This window comes from Hypanus sabinus, chromosome 1 (assembly GCF_030144855.1).
Source record: "Hypanus sabinus isolate sHypSab1 chromosome 1, sHypSab1.hap1, whole genome shotgun sequence".
NCBI lineage: Eukaryota > Metazoa > Chordata > Chondrichthyes > Myliobatiformes > Dasyatidae > Hypanus > Hypanus sabinus.
In genome coordinates this window covers 213779294-213803999 of record NC_082706.1, presented here as the reverse complement: position 1 = coordinate 213803999, position 24706 = coordinate 213779294, and the positions used below count along the sequence as shown (strand labels likewise).

General features: G+C 43.3%; 1 protein-coding gene across 4 annotated transcripts in view; it reads left to right on the top strand.

Moving 5' to 3' along the window:
• The window catches only part of smarcc1a (SWI/SNF related, matrix associated, actin dependent regulator of chromatin, subfamily c, member 1a), a 282864-nt gene that overhangs the window by 225762 nt on the left and 32396 nt on the right, over positions 1 to 24706 (top strand). For all 4 annotated transcript variants that reach the window (XM_059985324.1, XM_059985310.1, XM_059985330.1 and 1 more), the window contains exons 24-25: positions 568 to 734; positions 11052 to 11186. In XM_059985324.1, coding sequence (XP_059841307.1) covers positions 568 to 734; positions 11052 to 11186 — 302 coding nt within the window. The remainder of the gene's footprint in view (positions 1 to 567; positions 735 to 11051; positions 11187 to 24706) is intronic.

The following is a 24706-nucleotide window of genomic DNA, read 5'->3' as shown; positions in this document are numbered from 1 at the left end:
CTCAGTAAGTTGTCGGCATGCTTTGCTGGCGCCAGAATCATGGCAATACTTTGAGGCTGCCTCCAGCACATCTCAAATGGTCTTGGTCATTGACACAAACAACTCATTTCACTATGTTTCGATGACAACTAGAGCTAATCTCTTTCTTCCTGAGATGACAGGATTTTATATTAAACTAAAATAAGGAAAAGTGAGACCACTGTTAGTTTTTGCAATATATCTGTGCTAGTCATTCTCCAAGTGAGAAGGGTTACTGGGTGAAAAATAATCAAACATGTTAGTCTGAATTGGAAATTATTTTTGACATATAGTGAATAAGTGTCAATACTTGCCATCTGCATTCGGTGCCTAATAATCCTTGTATTGAGTGTGCTTGTATGAGAAACTGTCAAAACTTCAATTGAATTTTTCAAACATATTTTTAAAAATAAACTTCAAAAGTTAATTGTAGGATTTCTTCACTAGAATTTTTGAGAACTGATCAGAAGTGTATACCATAAGCCAAAACCATTTATTCAGAGACTTGTTTTTTTTATTTTCTTCTTCTCTGGTCTTTTGACTTGACAGCTCCATCTGAAGACAAAGATAAAGAAGAAAACAAGGAGAATATCGATGTTAGCGGCAAAGATAAAGAAATGGATGTTGGGAAAAAGAAGCTGGAACATCACATTGGCGAAGGAAACATTGTCACAGCTGCTGCAGCGGCTCTGGCCTCAGCTGCCACTAAGGCAAAGGTAACTGCCCATTTAGTGGGTATTTGAGTGATTGATAACTCAGATGAATTAAAATAGCAAACCATCTGCAGGTCAAGGAAGTTAATATAATATGGGTACTTCTCATGTAAAGTAGGCAAGAATAGTAGCCACTAAACACAAAGTATGATTCCACAAAAAGCAATAATATAAGTGGTTATGAGAAATGGGATTTACTCAGAACATAGAAACCTACAGCACATTACAGACCCTTCGGCTAACAATGTTGTGCCAGCCATGTAACCTATGTTAAAAACTGCAAAGAGTTTCCCTAGCACATTTTTCTAAGCTCCATGTACCTATCCACAGGAGTCTCGTAAAACATCCTATCATGTCCACCTCCAGCACCGTCACCGGCAGCACATTCCACGCACTCACTGCATCCGTGGCAACCATTCTCAGCGTTTATATAAAAAAAACTTAGCCCTGACATCTCCTCTGTACCTGCTTCCAAGCACCTTAGAACTTCCCTCTCGTGTTAGCCTTTTCAGCTCTGGGAAAAAGCCTCTGAATATCCATACAATCAATGCCTCTCATCATCTAATACACCTCTATCAGGTCACCTCTCATCCTCCGCTGCGCCAAGGAGAAAACACCGAGTTCCCCAATCCAGGCAACATCCTTGTAAATCTCCTCTGCACCTTTTCGATAGTTCCCACATCCTTTTCTGTAGTGAGGTAACAGAACTGAGCACAGTACTCCAAGTGGGGTCTGACGAGGGTCCTATATAGCTACATTACCTTTTGGCTCTGAAGCTCAATCCCACAATTGATGAGGGCTAATGCACTGTATGCTACCTTACTACACATTCAACCTGCGCAGCAGCTTTGAGTGTCCTATGGACTCGGACCCCAAAACCCCTCTGATCATCCACGCTGCCAAGTCTTTTACCATTAATACTATATTCTGCCATCATATGTGACCTACCTAAATGAACCACCTCACACTTAGCTAGGTTGAACTTCATCTGCCACTTTTCAGCCCAGTTTTTCATCCTATTGATGTCCTGCTGTAACCTCTGACAGCCCTCCACACTATCCACAACGCCCTCAAACATTTGTGTCATCAGCAAATTTACTAACCCATCCCTCCACTTCCTCATCCAGGTCATTTATAAAAGTCACAAAGAGGAGTCATCCCAGAACAGATCCCTGAGGCACACCACTGGTGACCAACCTCCATGCAGAATATGACCCGTCTAGAACCACTCTTTGCCCTCTGTGGGCAAGCCAGTTCTGGATCCACAAAGTAAGGTACCCTTGGATCCCATGCCTCCTTTTAAGAGACTCCTGGATAGGTACATGGAGCTTAGAACAAGAGGGCTATGGGTAACCCTAGGTAATTTCTAAAGTAAGTACATGTTTGGCACAGTACTGTGGGCCTGTATTGTGCTGAAGGTTTTCTATGTTTCTATAACTTGTAACCTAGGATATTCAGCTCCCAACTGCAACCATCCTTCAGCTACGATTGAGTGATGGCCTCAACATCATACATGGTAATCTGTAATATTGCATCAAGATCATCCACCTCATTTCTTACACTACATGCATTTAGATGAAACACGTTGAGTACCATATTTGCTATCCTTTCTGACTCTGCATCCATAATAATTTGATATTCAGCCTGTTGGGTGCAACTAAGTTCCATCACCTGCCTGCTCTTCCTGACAATCTGACTGCACGCTATCTTTACTGTTTTTTTTCCATCCTTTCCTTCCTGAGTCCTCTCACTCTGGTTCCCACCAGCACCCCTCCCCTGCCAAGTTAGTTTAAACCTCCCCAACAGCTCTACCAAACCTCCCCACGAGAGTATTGGTTCCACTCGGGTTAAGATGCAACCTGTCTCTTTTGAACAAGTCGTACCTCCCCCAGAAGAGATCCCAATTATCCAAGAACCTGAGTCCTTGTCCTCTGCACCAGCTTCTCAGCCACACATTTATCTGTCAAATCATTCTGTTTCTACCCTCACTAGAGCATGGTTCTCAGCTTTTCCATGTCTATGTCTCCTGATGGTCACCCAGCTACTCGCCTCTTGCAGCTTCGGGGTGATTACTTCCCTGTAACTCTGTTCAGTTGTATCCTCGCTGTCCCGTACAAACCAAAGGTCATACAGTTGCTGCTCCAGATCCCTAACACGGTCTTCAAGGAGCTGCAAATGGATGCACTTCACACTGATGTAGTTCCCTAGGAGACTCTGGCTCTCCCAGTTCTCCAACATCTGGCATGAAGAGCACACCACAGCCATTTAAATGGCATATTAAGAAAAGGAAAAAAAAAACAAGGGAGACCTTAACAGAAGCTTTACACAGAGCCGACGCCTCTTCCAAACCGAAGCCTGGTTTGAGGTAAGGCCTGTCGCTTCTACTCTCACCACTGGCCTACTCCTGACAATGGCCACTCTGTTTCTGTACATTTGTACTTTTATTTAGTTCGTAGAGCACTGACGCTGCTGATAGGCCTCGTACCATGGACAAATGCTCTCGAAGTGCCCTTTTAAATAACCAGGCCTCACTTGGATTATTTTGAGCAGTTTTGGGCCCCTATCTAAAAAAGAATGTGCTGACATGGGAGAGGGTTTAAAGAAGGTTCATAAACATTATTCCAGGAATGAAAGGCTTACCATGTGAGGGGTTTAATCACAAACAATAGAAAATCTGCTCACACAAAATGCTGGTGGAATTCAGCAGGCCAGGCAGTATCTAGGAAAAAGAGTACAGCTGACGTTTCAAGCTGAAACCCTTCAGCACGAAACAGTTTCAGTTCAGTGTTTCCTAGATGCTGCCTGGCCTGCTGAGTTCTAGTATTTTTTGTGTGTTGCTCATATGAGGACTGTTTGCCTCTGAGCTTTTACTAGAATTGAGAAGAATGAGGGGGATTTAATTGAAACCCATCGAATGTTGAAAGGCATAGACAGAGTGGATGTGAAGAGTATGTTTCCTTTAGTGGTGGAGTCTAGGACCAGATGTCATGGCCTCAGAATAAGGGGGGCATCCATTTAGAATGGAGATTTGGAGGGATTTCTTTAGCCAGAGGGTGGTTCATCTGGAATTTGATGCCACAGATGGCTGTGGAGGCCAGATCATTAGGTGTATGTAAGGCAGAGGTTGATAGATTCTTGGTAAGTCGGGGTATGAAAGGTTACTGGTAGAAGGTAAAAGAATGGGTTTGAGAGGAAAATAGATCAGCCACAATCATTTGGCGGAGCAGGCTCAGTGGACCGAAGAAGCAGAGGGAATGTCTTGTGGTATAAGCTTCATGGGATGAATTTAGGTTGACCTAATGGAAACAGCAGAGGGAAAATATAAGAGTTGAAGAAGATGGGATTGAGAAATGCAAGAATTATTCATTGAAAATCTGGGAAATAGTGTAAGCTTTCTGCAGAATATGCACATTCTCCCTGAAATTATGTTGTTTTCCTTCAGGTGCTTGTGTTTTTCTATATTCCATGTATATTTATAGGTTGATTGCCGCTACAAATTGTCCTTGGAGTGTGTGAACAATAGAACTGGGGAGGAGAGGTTGAGGTGAATGAAGTGAAAATGGGTAAGGGATGGTTGAGAGGTTCATTGGTTCTTAGGGCATCAAATGTTAAGGGGAGAGGAGAATGGAGTTCAGCCATAATAGAATAGAGGAGCAGACTTGAGGGGATGAATGGCTAATTATGTCCTAAGTTTTATTGTCTTATTTATCAACCTTAATCTTTAAGACATTTATAAACTCTAGTCCCACCATTCTTTGAGGAAAACTATTGCAAAGAGAGTCAACTCTCTGAAAGTTTCATCAAATCTTTAAGACAACAAGCTTCTTTTCTTCCTCTTCAAATTTTGTATTCCTCCTCCATTTTTTCTGTTAGGTCACCCTAAATATGCTCCACAGAGCTTTTAAAGATTTGATGGCATTTTCTCAGGGAGACCTGATTTTCCAAATATATTTCTCATTATAGACTTTACTACAGGAGGAAATCTGTTTTCAGTGCACATTCTTTCAGGATCCTTTCAGATATTCCAATCATGTCCCCTCTCAATTTGAATTAATACAAGCTTAGGCTGTCAAATATTTACTTGCAAGGCAATCTGACCTTTCCAAGTATCTGTTTAGTAGGTCTCTGAATTGCTGCTAGCACATTGATATCTTTAAACAGCCACAGCATTACCATTCATGATATCCCAGATGTGATCTCACCACTGTCTGATGGAAATGTCTGCTTTATTTTCCGTTACATTTGAAATCAGCAACAATCTCTCCTGATTAATTCTGTACATGCAACCATGAGGAACTAAAGTCTTAGTGGAAGAATAAGAGTTCACCAGAGTAGATGGGCCAAAGAGCCTGTTGCTGTGCAGTATGCTCTGTTTTAAAAGCTGATAGAGTGACATCATTATTTGGGTTGATATAAAGAAATGATGTTCTGTAATTGGAGTTGGCAGAGTGACCCTCTATTGCAGGCAGACTTGTGTTCACTCACAACTGAGTGAAATATTATGCACAGATTTTAATTTCTGTAGTTTCTTAGCCCTGTGACCCCCACACACCCCTCATATAAACTCTTCTCCCTCCTGCCGTCTGGGAAAAGGCTCCGAAGCATTCGGGCTCTCACGTCCAGACTATGTAACAGTTTCTTCCCCCAAGCTATCAGACTCCTCAATACCCAGAGCCTGGACTGACACCTTACTGCCCTATTGGCTTGTTTATTATTTATTGTAATGCCTGCAATGTTTTGTGCAATTTATGCAGTCCTGGGTAGGTCTGTAGTCTAGTGTAGTTTTTTTCTGTGTTGTTTTTTTACGTAGCTCAGTCTAGTTTTTGTACTGTGTCATGTAACACTGGGATCCTGAAAAAAGTCTCATTTTTACTATGTACTGTACCAGCAGTTATGGTTGAAATGACAATAAAAAATGACTTGAAAGTGCTGCAAGCCTTATATCAGTAATGATTTTTAATTGAGCATGACCATCAATTTACCTAGTTACTGACACTGTTCTGACCATGGGCAGGTTATGGGTAGACCACGGTCCCACAGTAAAACTGGTATATCTTGGTGCAACCCAAGCCATTCAAGTTAAATTGTCTCCTATAATGTGGTCACAAACAAAAGAAGATCTGCAGGTGCTGGAAATCCAAGCAACACACAGGAGTTGCTGGAAGAACTTAACAGGCCAGGCAGCATCTGTGGAAGAGTAAATAGTTGATGTTTTGAGCTGAGAGCCTGCATCAGATCTGGAAAAAAAAGATCAGAAGTCAGAATAAGGAGGCGAGGGAGGGGAGGAAGAAATACAAGGTCGTAGGTGATAGGTGAAACCAGGGGAGGTGGAAGGGTGAAGTAAAGAGCTAGGAAGACAATTGGTGAAAGAGGTAAAGAGCTGGAGATTGGATTCCCCTTTATCCAACATAATCTGTCTGTAGTTCTGTAGCCTCTCTGCTTTCTCAACACTACCTACCCTTCCACCTGTCTTCATATTGTTTGCAAACTTCGCTACAAAGCCATCAACTTCATCATCCAAATCATTGATATATAATGTAAAAAGCTGTCCCAACACAGGCCCCTGTGGAATAACATTAGTTGCCCAGCAAATCTAAAGAGAATGCCTTTATTCCTACAATCAACTGATGTTCTACCCATGCTAGTAACTCTCCTATAATACCCTTAGCTCATGTTTAGCAGCTTTATGCAGGCCAAAAAGGCTTTCAAAAGGCTTTTGACAAGGTCCCACACAGGAGATTAGTGTGCAAACTTAAAGCACACGGTATTGGGGGTATGGTATTGATGTGGATAGACAATTGGTTGACAAACAGGAAGCAAAGAGTGGGAATAAACGGGACCTTTTCAGAATGGCAGGCAGTGACTAGTGGGGTACTGCAAGGCTCAGTGCTGGGACCCCGGTTGTTTACAATAATTTTATTAATGATTTAGACGAGGGAATTAAATGCAGCATCTCCAAGTTTGTGGATGACACGAAGCTGGGCAGCGGTGTTAGCTGTGAGGAGGATGCTAAGAGGATGCAGGGTGACTTGGATAGGTTAGGTGAGTGGGCGAATTCATGGCAGATGCAATTTAATGTGGATAAATGTGAGGTTATCCACTTTGGTTGCAAGAACAGGAAAACAGATTATTATCTGAATGGTGGCCGATTAGGAAAAGGGGAGGTGCAACGAGACCTGGGTGTCATTGTACACCAGTCATTGAAAGTGGGCATTCAGGCTGTGAAAAAGGCAAATGGTATGTTGGCATTCATAGCAAGAGGATTCGAGTATAGGAGCAGGGAGGTTCTACTGCAGTTGTACAAGGCCTTGGTGAGACCACAGCTGGAGTATTGTGTGCAGTTTTGGTCCCCTAATCTGAGGAAAAACATTCTTGCTATAGAGGGAGTACAAAGAAGGTTCACCAGATTGATTCCTGGGATGACAGGACTTTCATATGAGGAAAGACTGGATTGACTAGGCTTATACTCGCTAGAATTTAGAAGATTGAGGGGGGATCTTATTGAAACGTATAAAACAGGGTGACCCCTGTTTCCATCCAAGGGGTCAGTGTGGACATGGTGGAGGATTACAAATACCTGGGGATACAAATTGACAATAAACTGGACTGGTCAAAGAACACTGAGGCTGTCTGCAAGAAGGGTCAGAGCCGTCTCTACTTCCTGAGGAGACTGAGGTCTTTTAACATCTGCCGGACGATGCTGATGATGTTCTACGAGTCTGTAGTGGCCAGTGCTATCACGCTGTTGTGTGCTGGGGCAGCAGGCTGAGGGTAGCAGACACCAACAGAATCAACAAACTCATTTGTAAGGTCAGTGATGTTGTGGGGGTGGAACTGGTCTCTCTGACGGTGATGTCTGAGAAGAGGATGCTGTCCAAGTTGTATGCCATCTTGGACAATGTCTCCCATCCACTCCATAATGTACTGGTTAGGCACAGGAGTACATTCAGCCATAGACTCATTCCACCAAGATGTAACACTGAGCGTCATAGGAAGTCATTCCTGCCTGTGGCCGTCAAACTGTACAACTCCTCCCGCAGAGTGTCAGACACCCTGAGCCAGTAGGCTTGTCCTGGACTTATTTCCACTTGGAATAATCTACTTAATTATTTAATTATTTATGGATTTATATTGCTATATTTCTACACTATTCTTGGTTGGTGTGACTGTAACAAAACCCAATTTCCCTCTGGATCAGTGAAGTATGTCTGTCTGTCAAAATTCTAAAGGGATTGGACAGGCTAGATGCAGGAAGATTGTTTCCGATGTTGGTGGAGTCCTGAACCAGGGGGTCACAGTTTAAGGATAAAGGGGAAGCCTTTTAGGACTAAGATGAAGAAAAACTTCTTCACACAGAGAGTGGTGAATGTGTGGAATTTTCTGCCACAGGAAACAGTTAAGGCCAGTTCATTGGCTATATTTAAGAGGGAGTTAGATATGGCCCTTGTGGCTAAAGGGATCAAGGGGTATGGAGAGAAAGCATGTACATAGTTCTGAGTTGGATGATCAGCCATGATCATACTGAATGGCGGTGCAGGCTTGAAGGGCTGAATGGCCTACTCCTGCACCAATTTTCTATGTTTCTAAAAGCCTTATGAAAGTCCCAAGTACACAACGTTAACTGATTCTCCTTTGTCTCTCCTGCTTGTTACTTCTTCAAAGAATTCCAACTGATTTGGCAGGCAAGATTTTCCCTTGAGGAACCCATGCAGACTTTGGCCTCTTTTGTCCAGTGCCTCCAAATACCCGAAACCACGTTCTTACCAATCAACTCTAACCTCTTCCCAAACACTGAGGTCAAGCTAATTGGCTTATAATTTCCATACTGCTGCCTTGTTCTCTTCTTGAAGAGTGGGGTGACATTTCCAATTTTCCAGTAATCCAGAACCATGCCGCAATCTAGTGATTCTTGAAAGATCATTACTAATGCCTCCACAATCTCTTTATTTACCTCTTAGAAACCTGGGATGTAGTCCATCAGGTTTAGGTGACTTATCTACATTCAGACCTTTCAGTGTCTGAAGCACCCTCTCCTCTGCCAACCCACCTCTCCCCCACACCTCTTCTCCCCGCCCCCTCCAATGTCATTGGTACCAAGGTCCGTTCGGCACAGACTAGAAGGGTCGAGATGGCCTGTTTCTGTGCTGTAATTGTTATATGGTTAATATGTACCAAGATATCTGGCTGTTCTCCTTCCCCCTTAGAATGTCGTGAGCATGATCAGAGACATCCCTGACTCTGGCAGCTGTCCACAAACTCTCCTATTTGCTCCTCTAACTATGGAATCTCATATCACCACTGCATTCCTCCTCTGTCCCCTTCTCTTCTGAACTTCAGAGCCAGAAACCTGGTCCCTGTGGCTACCCTGGTAGGTCATTTTCCCCCCGCTCCCCCCAACAGTCCAACAGTAACCAAAATGGTATAATTGTTATTGAGAGGAATGGCCATCTATTTCCTATTTTCCTTCCCTCTCCTGACAGTCACCCATTCACCTGCCTCTTGTAACCTGGGGATGCCTACCTCCCTGTAGCTCCTCTCTTAATCTGTTTCCCTTAAGGGTCCTTGAATTGCAGCTCCAGTTCTTTAACAGGTCATACAAATGTTTAAAAGTACAAATCCCAAAGGAAAATTACAGGCACAGATTGCTGTGATCGTAGTTCAGAGAAAGTATGTTTAGTATAATAGTTTTATTTGCTGCCTGCAAAACTTTGTGTCTCGCCAACGCCATCTGGAGGAGATGGGTCAGTTCGGAGAAATAGTATAACTTGGATTAATCTGTGGTTTTCTAAGTGGAAAGCAGTCAACGGGGATCTGTTAAGGATATGGCAGTTTAATTATCTGGATGGTCAGGGCAAACTATCTAACAATTTAAGTTCAAGTAGTACCACAGCAACTAGACAGTAAATTTAGTGAATAATTTGAAGTTTAGAAAATTCAAGTTGACACTAGCGGCCATGAAACTGTTAGATATACAGTGAAATGATGCACTCTCTTGCCATTCTTGAACAGGGCCATGTGTGCTTGCAGAGATAGCAATGTGGTTAACACTTCAGATCACAGAATATGGGATTATGCCCATCAGTTCACCATGCCCCTGCTGACCAAATACCTTTTCGTACTACATTTATCAGTACTTGGTCTGTAACCTCTCAGCCTTAGTGATTCAGGTTGTCATCTAGATGTTAAAAAGTTGCATGAGTCTTTCTCCTACCACCCATTCAGACAGTGTTCAATGTTCTAACTAGAAAAGATCTTCCTTGGATTTCTTCTGAACTACTTTTACTTTAATGTTAGGATATTTAGTTTTAGTAATCAGGTCCTTCCAATAGTGTGGTAATCAGAACTGTACACAGTTCTTCAGCTGTAACCTAATCATTGTTTTATGAAGCAGTATTATTATCTGTGCTCTTGTATTCTGTACCTTAGCTAATGAAGGCAGGTATCCTGTATGCCATCTTTGGTACTTTGTTTGCCTGGACTACCACCTTCAGGGGCTCTTGTATTTGTACATCAAGACACCTCTGTTCTTTGTTACTTGAGACCCTAGGGTACATTGTGTTTGACTCAAAGAATTAAATTCCATCTGCCATTTCTTTGCACACTTTACCAGCTGATCATATCTTAAAATTATCCTCATTTTCCAAACAATCGCCAATTTTTGAGTCATCTGCAAAATGACCATATCTTCTATATTGATTTTCATAATTCATGTACTGATTATTTCAAGCAGTGAGGATCCCAACACAGATGGCTATGGTACCCCGGTTATCACATGCTTCCATTCACAAAGTCAGCCATTTGGAATCCTCTCCATCTCATTACCAATCCAGTTTTGGATCAGGTTTGCCAACGTGCCTTGCATCACACAGGCTGTGATGTATTGAACTCGTCTTCAGAGACCTGTCAAAAGCCTTTCTGAAGTCCATGTTGACTGCATCAACTGCATTACCTCAACGAGACTTTGAATACCAAGTAGATTACAATCAGATTGGTCAAGTAGCATCTCCCACTGTAACTTTTGTGGCACTGAGGCTAGATTTAGGGGCCTCTACTCCATCTGGCTTATTGCTGTTTTATTATATATAGATCTACCTACACAAAGCTGCTCTGTGTACTTTTGCCTCAGCCTTGCATGCCTCTGAAAGAGCTTAGCAAGCCACAAGGGCAGTAAATGCTTGTCTTGTTTGTGAAATCCATGATCTAAAATCAAATGAAAAATGCCTTCTGTGCTGGGAGAGGGATTTCTGTTGATGATTTTTGTTTTTCTTTTTTAATTTTTGCTGTGGGAATTTGTCACTGAATCTCCTCATTTTGCATCAGCACCTTGCAGCAGTGGAAGAGAGGAAGATAAAGTCCCTTGTTGCTCTTCTGGTGGAAACACAGATGAAGAAACTGGAGATCAAACTTCGCCATTTTGAGGAATTGGAAACCATAATGGATCGAGAGAGAGAAGCGGTAAGTTCCTGAGTGAGCTCAATCAGTTGGATTTATTAGGAAGTCTGTTTTGTTAATAGACCACAGGACAGTATGGGACTTTCAACCCAGAATGTTGTGCTAATCGATAGAAGCCTGCTCCAAAATCTTCCCTCCAACACAGTTCACAATCCTGTAATTTTCTTACATTAATGTTTTTCTAAGAGACTGTAAAATGCCCTTATTATATTGTACCTCTGGAAGTGCATTCCATTCACCCACCACTTTGTATATTTAAAAAAGATGTCTCCCCTTGACTTGCCTGTGGTAAGTGTCCTTTCATCTTGCCACCTTGGAAAAAAGTATTTGGCTGTCCTCAATCTATGCTTTTCATCTTGTAAACCTCATCGTCACCTTTCATCATCCTTTGCCCCAGAGAAAAGTTTTGGCTCACTCAACCTTCCCTCATAAACATGCTCTCTAATCCAGGCAGTATACTAGTAAATCTCCTCTGTACCCTATTTAAAGCTTCCACATCATTCCAATAATGAGGTGACCAGAACTGAACACAATATTCCAAGTGTAATCCAACCAGAGTTTTACAGAGCTGCAACATGGTTCTTGAACTAAATCCCCAAACTAATAAACGCCTGCACACCATAGGTTGCCTTAGCCATTTGCTTTAAGTTTGAGTGCTCTATGTACGTAGAACCCAAGATCCCGCTGTTCCTCTACAGCCCTCCCATTAAACTTGTACTCTGCTTTTAAATTTGATCTTCCAAAATGAATCACTTCACACTATCCTGAGTTGAACTCCATCTACTCCTTCTCAGCCCAGCGCTGCATTAGTAGTTTGAGGAAATTTGGTTTGTCACCTAAAACACTAAATATCTACTGATGTTACAGAAGGGGCAGGACTGGCAGCTTAAAGTTCTAGTGTTCCGATGTTTAAGATGAAATAGAGGCAGAGGAATGAAAGGTAGAGGGGGGTGGCATTGCTAGTCAGGGAAAATGTTACAATAGACAATAGGTGCAGGAGTAGGCCATTTGGCCCTTCTAGCCAGCACCGCCATTCACTGTGATCATGGCTGATCATACACAATCAGTATCCCGTTCCTGCCCTCCCCCCATATCCCTTGACCCCGCTATCTATAAGAGCTCTATCTAACTCTCTCTTGAATGCATCCAGAGATTTGGCCTCCACTGCCTTCTGCGGCAGAGCATTCCACATATCCACCACACTCTGGGTGAAAAAGTTCTTCCACATCTCAGTTCTAAATGGCCTACTCCTTATTCTTAAACTGTGGCCTCTAGTACTGGACTCACCTTGGAAAATGATTACCAATGCGTCCACGATTTCTAGAGCCACCTCTTTAAGTACCCTGGGATGCAGACCATCAGGTCCCGGGGACTTATAAGTCTTCAGACTCAACAGTCTATCCAACACCGTTTCTTGCCTAATATAGATTTCCTTCAGTTCATCCTTTACCCTAGTTCCTTTGACCACTATTACATCTGGGAGATAGTTTGTGTCTTCCCGAGTGAAGACAGATCCAAAGTACCTGTTCAAATGATCTGCCATTTCCTTGTTCCCCGTAATAAATTCACCCGTTTCTGTCTTCAATGGTCCAATTTTGGTCTTAACTATTTTTTTGCTATTCACATACCTAAAGAAACTTTTACTATCATCCTTTATATTCTTGGCTAGTTTACCTTCGTACCTCATTTTTTCTTGGCGTATTGTCTTTTTTTTTACCTTCTGTTGCTCTTTAAAAGCTTCCCAGTCCTCTGGTTTCCCTCTCATCTTTGCTATGTTATACTTCTCTTTTATTTTTATACCGCCCTTTAGTTCCCTGGTCAGCCATGGCCGCCCTTTACTCCCCTTAGGATCTTTCTTCCTCTTTGGAATGAACCGATCCTGCACCTTCTGCATTATTCCCAGAAATACCTGCCATTGTTGTTCCACTGTCTTCCCTGCTAAGGTATTGTTCCATTGAACTTTGGCCAGCTCCTCCCTCATAGCTCCATAGTTCCCTTTGTTCAACTGTAATACTGACACATCCGATTTTCCCTTCTCCTTCTCAAATTGCAGGTTAAAACATATCATATTATGGTCACTACCTCCTAATGGTTCCTTTACCTCCAGGTCCCTGATCAAATCTGTTTCATTGCACAACACTAAATCTAGAATTGCCTTCTCCCTGGTAGGCTCCAGTACAAGTTGTTCTAAGAATCCATCTCAGAGGCACTCCACAAACTCCCTTTCTTGGGGTCCAGTACCATTCTGATTCTCCCAGTCTACCTGCATGTTGAAATCCCCCATGACAACTGTATCATTACCTTTGCGACATCCCAATTTTAACTCTTCATTCAACTTACACCCTACATCCAGACTGCTGTTTGGGGGCCTGCAGATAACTCCCATTAGGGTCTTTCTACCCTTAGAATTTCTCAGTTCTATCCATACTGGCTCTACATCCCCAGATTCTCTGTCCCCCCTCGCAAGGGACTGAATATCATTCCTCACCAACAGAGCCACTCCACCCCCTCTGCCAGTTAGTCTGTCCTTTTGATGAGATGTATATCCTTCAATAATTATTTCCCAGGCCCTGTCCACTTGAAGCCATGTCTCAGTTATTCCCACAGCATCGTACTTGCCAATTTCCAACTGAGCCTCAAGCTCATCTACTTTATTCCTTATACTTTGTGCATTCATATATAATACTTTTAATTCGTTACTCCCCTCTCCTTTCATATCAATTCCTATTTTACTTGGCATACTGTATGATCTCTTCTTGAGCTTTCTACTCCATTGATTCTGTTGTCCTTTTAAACTTTTCTTATTTTCACTTTCCCTTTAGCTCCATCCTTATATTTCCAGTTCATCCCCTCCCCCCCACTACTTAGTTTAAACACATCTGTGTTGCAGTGGCAAACCTGTCTGCCAGAATGCTGGTCCCCCGCCTATTAAGGTGCAACCTGTCCCTTTTGTAAAATTCATCCCTACCCCAAAACAGATCCCAGTGGTCCAAAAATGTAAATCCTTGCTTCCTGCGCCAGTTCCTCAGCCACACATTCAGATCCATTATCTCTCTGTTCCTGCCCTCTCCAGCTTGAGGAACTGGAAGCAAACCGGAGATAATCACCCTGGAAGTGTGGTTTCAGCCTTCTTCCGAGTTCTCTGAAGTCCCGCTGCAAAATGTCCTTCCTCTGCTTCCCGATGTCATTTGTGCCAACATGCACTACCACTTCCGGCTGTTCACCTTCACCCTTGAGGATTCCCTGCAATCAGTCCGTGATGTTCTGGATCCTAGCACCAGGGAGGCAACGTACCATCCTTAAATCTCGCCTGTTGCTGCAGAAACCTCTTGCTGTACCTCTCACTATGGAGTCCTCTACTACCACGGCTCTTCCTGATGTCTGACTCCTTGGCTGTGCTTCTGCACCAATTTTGGGCTCGCAGACCAGTCCACCTCTCAGACTGGCAGTATCTTCTGTCCTGACAGCTTCCAAGAGGGTGAACCTGTTTACGAGAGGTACAACCCCTGGGGTCTCCTGTATTTCAAGCATCCTTCCGTCCTCATCGTCGCCCCCTTTCTCTCTTCCGGTATTTTCGGTGTAACAACATCGCTGTAGGTCCTGTCCTGAAAACTCTTGTTTTCGTGGATGAACCTGAGGTCATCCAGTTCTTTCTTCAGTGCTGCAACATGCTCCTTCAGAAGCTGAATCTGGACACATTTTCCACAGCTGCAGCAGCCAGGGGCACCATCAGTGTCCCTGACCTCCCACATCATGCACGTAGCACACTGAATCAGCTTAGCGGTCATGTCTTCACCCTCTCCAATTGTGCCTGACTTAGTCGCCTCCCTCAGCCTCCTCACCGAAGACTCTCGAGCCAAAGACTAGCACTTCTCACACCAGGCACTTCCCTCAACCAGGCCGCTTTCGGAGTTACAGCAGTGCTCAAGCAGGACAGATTAGAGGGCTTGTCAGCCGAGGCCATATGGGTGGAGCTGAGAAACAAGAAAGGTATGACCACATTTATGGGGTTGTATTATTGACCACCCAATAGTCAGCGAGAATTGGAGGAGCAGATATGCAGAGAGATAGCAGACAACTGCAGGAAACATGAAGTTGTGATAGTAGGGGATTTAACTTTTCACATATTGATTGGGACTCCCATACTGTTAAAGGTCTAGACGAGTAAGAGTAATATGTTCAGGAATGTTTTCTAAATCAGTATATAGAGGTACCAGCTAGAGAGGATGCAATATTAGAGCTCCTATTAGGAAACAAGTTAGGACAGGTGACGGAAGTGTGTCTAGGGGAACACTTTGGATCCAGTGATCATAAGACCGGTGGTTTCATGATCATGGATAAAGATAGGTCTGGTCCTCAGGTTGCGGTTCTAAACTGGAAAAGGCCAAATCTGAAGAAATGAGAAAGGATCTAAAAAGCGTGGATTGGGACAGGTTGATCTCTGGCAAGGATCTGATTGGTATTCAAAGGAGAAATTTTGAGAGTGCAGAGTTTGTATGTTCGTGTCAGTATTAAAGGCAAAGTGATTAAGAATGAGGAACCTTAGTTCTCGAGGGATATTGGAACTAAAGAAAAAGAGAGAGATGTATAGGAAACGGAGCAAATAAGGTGCTTGGGGAGTATGAAAAGTGCAAAAAAAAACTTAAAGAATTCAGGAGGACTAAAAGAGGACATAAGGTTGCTTTGGCAGTCAAGGTAAAGGATAATCCAAAGTGCTTCTACAGGTATATTAAGACCAAAAGGATGGTAAGGGATAAAATTGGTCCTCTTGAAGATCAGTGTGGTTGGCTATAATAGACAATAGACAATAGGTGCAGAAGTAGACCATTCGGCCCCTCGAGTCTGCACCGCCATTCTGAGATCATGGCTGATCATTCACTATCAATACCCAGTCCCTGCCTTGTCCCCATATCCCTTGATTCCCCTATCCATCAGATATCTATCCAGCTCCTTCTTGAAAGCATCCAGAGAATTGGCCTCCACCGTCTTCCGAGGCAGTGCATTCCACACCTCCACAACTCTCTGGGAGAAGAAGCTCTTCCTCAACTCTGTTTTAAATAACTGACCTCTTATTCTCAATCCATGCCCTCTGGTACTGGACTCTCCCAACATCTGGAACATATTACCTGCCTCAATCCTATCAAATCCTTTAATTATCTTAAACGTTTCAATCAGATCCCCTCTCAATCTCCTCAATTCCAGCGTGTACAAGCCCAATCTCTCCAATCTCTCTGCGTAAGACAGCCCTGCCATCCCAGGAATCAACCTAGTGAATCTACGCTGCACTTCCTCAATTGCCAGAATGTCCTTCCTTAAACCTGGAGACCAAAACTGTACACAATATTCCAGGTGTGGTCTCACCAGGGCCCTGTACAAATGCAAAAGAACATCCTTGCTCTTGTATTCAATTCCCCTTGTAACAAAGGCCAACATTCCATTTGCCCTCTTCACTGCCTGTTGCACTTGCTCATTCATCTTCATTGACTGGTGAACTAGGACTCCTAGGTCTCTTTGCATTTCTCCCTTACCTAACTCGACACCGTTCAGACAATACTCTGCCCTCATGTTCCAGCTTCCAAAGTGGATAACTTCACATTTATTCACATTGAATGGCATCTGCCAAGTATCTGCCCACTCACTCAGCCTATCCAAGTCTCCCTGTATTCTCCTAACGTCCTCTTCGCATGTCACACTGCCACCCAGTTTAGTATCGTCAGCAAACTTGCTGATATAGTTTTCAATGCCCTCATCTAAATCATTGACATAAATCGTAAAGAGCTGTGGTCCCAATACAGAGCCCTGTGGTACCCCACTAGTCACCTCCAGCCAGTCTGAGAAACACCCATTCACTGCTACCCTTTGCTTTCTATCTGCCAACCAGTTTTCTATCCATGTTGAAACCCTGCCCCCAATGCCATGAGCTCTGATTTTACTCACCAATCTCCTATGTGGCATCTTATCGAATGCCTTCTGAAAATCTAGGTACACAACATCCACTGGCTTACCCTCGTCTAACATCCTTGTTACACCCTCAAAAAACTCCAACAGATTAGTCAAGCATGATTTGCCCTTGGTAAATCCATGCTGGCTTGGCCTAATCCTATTTCTGCCATCTAGATGTGCCACTATTTCGTCCTTAATAATGGACTCCAGCATCTTCCCCATGACTGACGTTAGGCTAGTTCTCCGTTTTCTCCTTCCCTCCCTTCTTGAAAAGTGGGACAACATTAGCCACTCTCCAATCTTCAGGAACTGATCCTGAACCTAAGGAACATTGGAAAATGATTACCAATGCATCCGCAATTTCCTGAGCCACCTCTTTTAGAACCCTCGGATGCAGACCATCTGGACCCGGGGATTTATTAGCCTTCAGTCCTACCAGTCTACTCATCACAGTTTCTTTCCTAATGTCAATCTGTCTCAATTCCTCTGATATCTTATGACCCTGGAACCAAAAGAAATGGGGGAGATCTTAAATGGTTTTTTTGCATCTGTATTTACTAAGGAAATTAGCATGGAGTCTGTGGAAATAAGGGAAACAGGTAGTGAGGTTGCAGATCAAAGAGGAGGAGGGACTTGCTTTCTTGAGGCAAATCAGAGTAGATAAATCCCCAGGACCTGACAGGGTATTCCCTCGGACATTGTGAGAGAGACTAGTGTTGAAATTGCAGGGGTCCTGGTGCAGCTATTTAAAATGTTGGTATCTGCGGGTGAGGTGCCACAGGATTGGAAGATAGCTCATGTTGTTCCGTTCTTTAAAAAAGGCTGTAAAGGTAATCTGGGAAATTATAGGCCAGTAAGTTTTACGTCGGTAGTAGGTAAATTATTGGAAGTAGTACTAAGAGATAAGATCTACAAGTATTTGGATAGACAGGGAGAGTCAACTTGGCTTTGTGCGTGGTAGGTCATGTTTAACCAATCTATTAGTTTTCAAGGAGGTTACCTGGAAAGTGAATGAAGGGAAGGCAGTGGATGTTGTCTACATGGACTTCAGTAAAGCCTTTGACAAGGTCCCACATGGGAGGTTAGTTAGGAAGATTCAGTCACTAGGTATGCATGGAGAGGTAATTAATTGGATTAGATATTGGCTCAATGGGAGAAGCCAGAGAGTGGTAGTGCAGGATTGCTTCTATGAACGGAGGCCGGTGACTAATGGTGTGCCACGGGGATCAGTACTGGGTCCATTGTTATTTGGCATCTATAACTATGATGTGGATGATAATGTGGTAAATTGGATCAGCAAATTTGCTGATGATACAAAGATTGGAGATGTAGTGGACAGAGAGGAAGCTTTTCATAGCTTGCAGAGGGATTTGGACCAGTTGGAGGAATGGGCTGAAAAATGGCAGGTGGAGTTTAATGCAGACAAGTGTGAGGTATTGCACTTTGGAAGGTCAAACCAAGGTAGAACATACAAGGTAAATGGTAGGACACTGAGGAGTGCAGTAGAACAGAGGGATCTGGGAATACAGATACATAATTCCTTAAAAGTGGCGTCACAAGTAGATAGAGTTGTAAAGAGAGCTTTTGGTACATTGGCCTTTATAAATCAAAGTATTGAGTATGAGAGTTGGAATGTTATGGTGAGGTTGTGTAAGACATTGGTGAGACCGAATTTGGAGTATTGTGTGCAGTTTTGGTCACCGAATTACAGGAAGGATATTAGTAAGGTTGAAAAAGTGCAGAGAAGGTTTACAAGGATGTTGCCGGGACTTGAGAAACTGAGTTACATAGAAAGGTTGAATAGGTTAGGACTTTATTCCCTGGAGCATAGAAGAACGAGGGGAGACTTGATAGAGGTATATAAAATTATGATGGGTATAGATAGACTGAATGCAAGCAGACTTTTTCCACTGAGGCTAGGGGAGAAAAAAACCAGAGGTCATGGGTGAAGGGGAATAGTTTAAAGGCAACATTGGGGGGGCTTCTTCACGCAGAGAGTGGTGGGAGTGTGGAATGAGCTGCCAGATGAAGTGGTGAATGTGGGCTCACTTTTGACATTTAAGAAAAACTTGGACTGGTATATGGATGAGAGGGGTTTGGAGGGATATGGTGCAGGTCAGTGGGACTAGGCAGAAAAATGGTTCGGCACAGCCAAGAAGAGCCAATAGACCTGTTTCTGTGCTGTATTGTTCTGTGGTTCTATGGCTATCAGAGGTTACAGCGGGAGATCAGTAGGATGCAAAACTGGGTTGCGGAGTGACAGATGGAATTCAACCCAGATAAGTGTGAGGTGGTTCATTTTGATAGGTCAAATATGATGGCAGAATATAGTATTAATGGTAAGACTCTTGGCTGTGTGGAGAATCAGAGGGATCTTGGGGTCTGAATCCATATGACACTGAAAGCTGCTGAACAGGTTGACTCTGTGGTTAAGAAGGCATACAGTGCATTGGCCTTCATCAAATGTGGGATTTTGATTTAAGAGCTGAGAGGTAATGGTACAGCTACATGTAGGACCCTGGTCAGACCCCACTTGAAGTACTGTGCTCAGTTCTGGTCACCTCACTACAGGAAGGATGTGGAATCTATAGAAAGGGTGCAATGGAGATTTAAAAGGATTTTGCTTGGACTGGGGAGCATGCCTTATGACTACTGGTGACTGTGGTGGAGGTAGATGCGATGGGGTCTTTTCAGTGGCTCTTGGATAAGTAGATAGAGCTGAGAAAAATAGAAGGTGATGGGTAACCCTAGGTAATTCCTAAAGTAAGTACATGTTCAGCACAGCATTGTGGGTTGAAGGGCCTGTATTGTGCTGCAGGTTTTCTATGTTTCTATATTCAGATTCAGTTTATTGTCATTTATAAACCACAAATAAAATGTAGTTAAAAAATGAGACAACGTTCTCCGGAATGATATCACGAAAAAGCACAAAACAGACCACACAAGAAAAACCACATAATGTTTGGTAATCCCCAGTCCAGAGTCCGGAGAGGCTGCTGCGTATTGATATCGCGCTACCATCTTAGCACGTTCCCCGGAAAGGAACTACAAACCCATCAGACAAACCTAAAGCTACAAGACCTACACAAAACCACATAGTTACATATAGTTATAGTTAACATATAATTTCAACAGTGCAGGCAATACCATAATTGATAAAAGACTAACTGACAAAGACCACATAATTATAACACATAGTTTCAACAGTGCAAAGCAATACCGTAATCTGATAAAGAGCAGTCCATGGCACGGTTTAAAAGAAAATCTCAAAGTCCCGTCAACCCATCATCTCACGCAGACAGTAGAAGGAAGAAAAACACTTCCTGCCATGATCCTCCAGTGCCGCAGCTTGCCGATACAGCACTTTGGGAGCTTGACCACAGCCAACTCCAAGTCCGTCCGAAAATATCGAGCCTCTGACCAGCCCTCCAACACCGAGCACCATCTCTGCCGAGCGCTTCGACCCTGGCACCAGCCACCAAGCAACAGGCAAAGCCAAGAATTTGGGGCCCTCCTCCCAGAGATTTTTCTGATCGCACAATAGCAGTTGCAGCAAATCAGGCATTTCAAAGGTTTCACCAGATGTTCCTCCATGTTTCACACATCCGTCTCCATCACATCAGGATTGTACACAGCCCCTACTTACAGATAACAGATATTCATTCCTGGAGTGGCCACTGTGTGCTGCATTGCGCTGCCATCTTGCAAGAAGTTCTACCCTCAACTCCTTAGTATTTTTTATATTAGTCCCCAGCTTCCTTTCATGATTGAACTTTTTCTTCCTAATGGCTTTCTTCGTTTTCTTTATTCCACTGAACTACTGACAGATTTAAATTCAGATTCTCCTTCTCAAATTTCAAAGGGAATGTGATCATATTGTGATCACTGTTCCCTATGGGTTCCTTAACCCTGAGTTCTCTTATCACCTCCGGATCATTACACAACACCTAATCTTACACAGCCAATCCTCTAGTGGGCTCAACAACCAGCTGTTCTAAAAAGCCATCCCTTAGACATTCTACAAATTCTCTCTTGAGGTCCAGTACTGGCCTGGTTTTCCCAATCCACTTTCATGTTAAAATCCTCAACGATTATCATGACATTGCCCTTCTGACACGCCTTTTCTATCTCCTACTGTAATTTGGCATCCACATACCAGCTGCTGTTTGGAGACCTGTATACAACTGCCATTTAGGGTCTTTTTACACTTGCCATTTTTTTAACTCAACCCATAGAAACTCTACACCTTCTGATCCTATGTCATCCTTTTCTAATGATTCAATATTGTTTCTTATACACAGGGCCACACCACCCCCTCTGTCTACTAGCCTATCTTTCTGATACACCTTGGACATTCAGCTCCCAATGGCAGCCATCCTTTAGCCAAGTTTGAGATGTCCACAATGTCATGCTTTCCAATCTGTAGCTGAATTTCATTTAATTTCTTATGTTGTGTGCATTCAATTATAACACTTTCAGTCCAGTATTTGTTGCTTTCTGTTTTAAATGCACCACATCTCTATTGCCCTTGAACTCATCCCACTAGCTGTGATTATACCTCTTCTCCTACCGGTCCTTTCTTTCATCTCTATTGCATGTTATCTTTGATTTATTTCTGTTTTATTTCCTCAGCCCTATCATCCTGGCTTCCACCTCCTTGCCAAATTAGTCTAACCCGTCAGAATTAAATCTGCTTGCTAGAATGTTGGGTTCGTATGTAACCTGTTGTTTCCGTGCAGGTTGCAACTCCCCCAGATGATGGCCCAATGATCCAGGAACCCAAAGCCCTGCCACCTACACCAGTCTCTCAGCCACATATTAATATGCCTGATCATGCTATTCTTGTAGTCGTTAGCTCATGGCACAGGCAGGAATCCTGAGATTACTACCCTGGAGGTTCTGTGTCGCAGCTTCCTGCCCAACTCCCTGAATTTTCTCCTCAGGGCCTCATGTACCAAGACTTCTGGCTGTTGTCATATACCCCGTGACTGGGTTAAGAACCATCAGAAATGGAAAACACCTTGGGGTCTGGTATTACTAGTAACTATTAGTGTTTATTAGTAAACTAAACTATACAGTAATATAAAATGCAAATATATGAAACAGGTTAGCAATGGTATATACAGAAGTGTGGAAATAGGAACCAAAACCAGGCTCTTTCAGAGCTAGGAGTAAATAGATACAGTCTTACGATATGATGCAGAGTTCAGTTCAGGTTGAGGTAGCTGTTTGAGTATTGTTGGAGAGAGAGAGTGAGAGAGAGACCGTCGATCTTCCTATTATAGATAATAGACAATAGGTGCAGAAGTAGACCATTCAGCCCTTCGAGCCTGCACCACCATTCTGAGATCATGGCTGATCATCTACTATCAATACCCGGTTCCTGCCTTGTCCCCATATCCCTTGATTCCCCTATCCATCAGATATCTATCTAGCTCCTTCTTGAAAGCATCCAGAGAATTGGCCTCCACTGCCTTCCGAGGCAGTGCATTCCAGACCCCCACAACTCTCTGGGAGAAGAAGTTTTTCCTTAACTCTGTCCTAAATGACCTACCCCTTATTCTCAAACCATGCCCTCTGGTACTGGACTCTCCCAGCATCTGGAACATATTTCCTGCCTCTATCTTGTCCAATCCCTTCCTTATATGTTATATGTTGCAATCAGATCTCCTCTCAATCTCCTTAATTCCAGCGTGTATAAGCCCAGTCTCTCTAACCTCTCTGCATAAGACAGACCGGACATCCCAGGAATTAACCTCGTGAATCTACGCTGCACTTCCTCTAAGCCAGGATGTCCTTCCTTAACCCTGGAGACCAAAACTGTACACAATACTCCAGGTGTGGTCTCACCAGGGCCCTGTACAAATGCAAAAGGATTTCCTTGCTCTTGTACTCAATTCCCTTTGTAATAAAGGCCAACATTCCATTAGCCTTCTTCACTGCCTGCTGCACTTGCTCATTCACCTTCAGTGACTGATGAACAAGGACTCCTAGATCCCTTTGTATTTCTCTCTTACCTAACTCTTCACCATTCAGATAATAATCTGCCTTCCTGTTCTTACTCCCAAAGTGGATAACCTCACACTTATTCACATTAAACGTCATCTGCCAAGTATCTACCCACTCAGTCAGCCTATCCAAGTCACCCTGAATTCTCCTAACATCCTCATCACGTGTCACACCGCCACCCAGCTTAGTATCATCAGCAAACTTGCTGATGTTATTCTCAATGCCTTCATTTAAATCGTTGATGTAAATCGTAAACAGCTGTGGTCTCAATACCGAGCCCTGTGGCAGCCGACTAGTCACCACCTGCCATTCCGAGAAACACCCATTTACCATTACCCTTTGCTTTCTATCTGCCAACCAGTTTTCTATCCATGTCAATATCTTCCCCCCGATGCCATGAGCTCTGACTTTACCCACTAATCTCCTATGTGGGACCTTATCAAATGCCTTCTGAAAATTGAGGTACACTACATCCACTGCATCTCCCTTGTCTAACTTCCTGGTTACATCCTCGAAAAACTCCAATAGATTAGTCAAGCATGATTTGCCCTTGGTAAATCCATGCTGGCTCGGCCCAATCCTATCACTGCTATCTAGATATGCCACTATTTCATCTTTAATAATGGACTCCAGCATCTTCCCCACTACTGATGTTAGACCGGCAGGACGATAGTTCTCTTTTTTCTTGCTCCCTCCTTTCTTAAAAAGTGGGATAACATTAGCTATTCTCCAATCCTCAGGAACTGATCCTGAATCTAAGGAACATCGGAAAATGATTACCAATGCATCCGCAATTTCCAGGGCCACCTCCTTTAGTACCCTAGGATGCAGACCATCTGGACCTGGGGATTTGTCAGCCTTCAGTCCCATCAGTCTACTCATCACCGTTTCCTTCCTAATGTCAATCTGTTTCATTTCCTCTGTTACCCTATGTCCTTGGCCCATCCATACATCTGGGAGATTGCTTGTGTCTTTCCTAGTGAAGACAGGTCTAAAGTACTTGTTAAATTCTTCTGCCATTTCTCGGTTTCCCATAACAATTTCATCCAATTCATTCTTCAAGGGTCCAACATTGTTCTTAACTATCTTCTTTCTCTTCACATACCTAAAAAAGCTTTTGCTATCCTCCTTTATATTCCTGGCTAGCTTGCGTTCGTACCTCATTTTTTCTCCCCGTATTGCCTTTTTAGTTAAGTTCTGTTGTTCCTTAAAAATTTCCCAATCATCTGTCCTCCCACTCACCTTAGCTCTGTCATACTTCTTTTTTTTTTAATGCTATGCCATCTTTGACTTCCTTTGTCAACCACTGTGGCCCCTTTTCCCCCCTTTGAGTCCTTCCTTCTCCGGGGGATGAACTGATTTTGCACCTTGTGCATTATTCCCAAGAATACCTGCCATTGCTGTTCCACTGTCTTTTCTGCTAGGATATCCGTCCAGTCAACTTTGGCCAGCTCCTCCCTCATGGCTCCATAGTCTCCCCTGTTCAACTGCAACACTGACACCTCCGATCTGCCTTTATCCTTCTCAAATTGCAGATAAAAACTTATCATATTATGGTCACTACCTCCTAA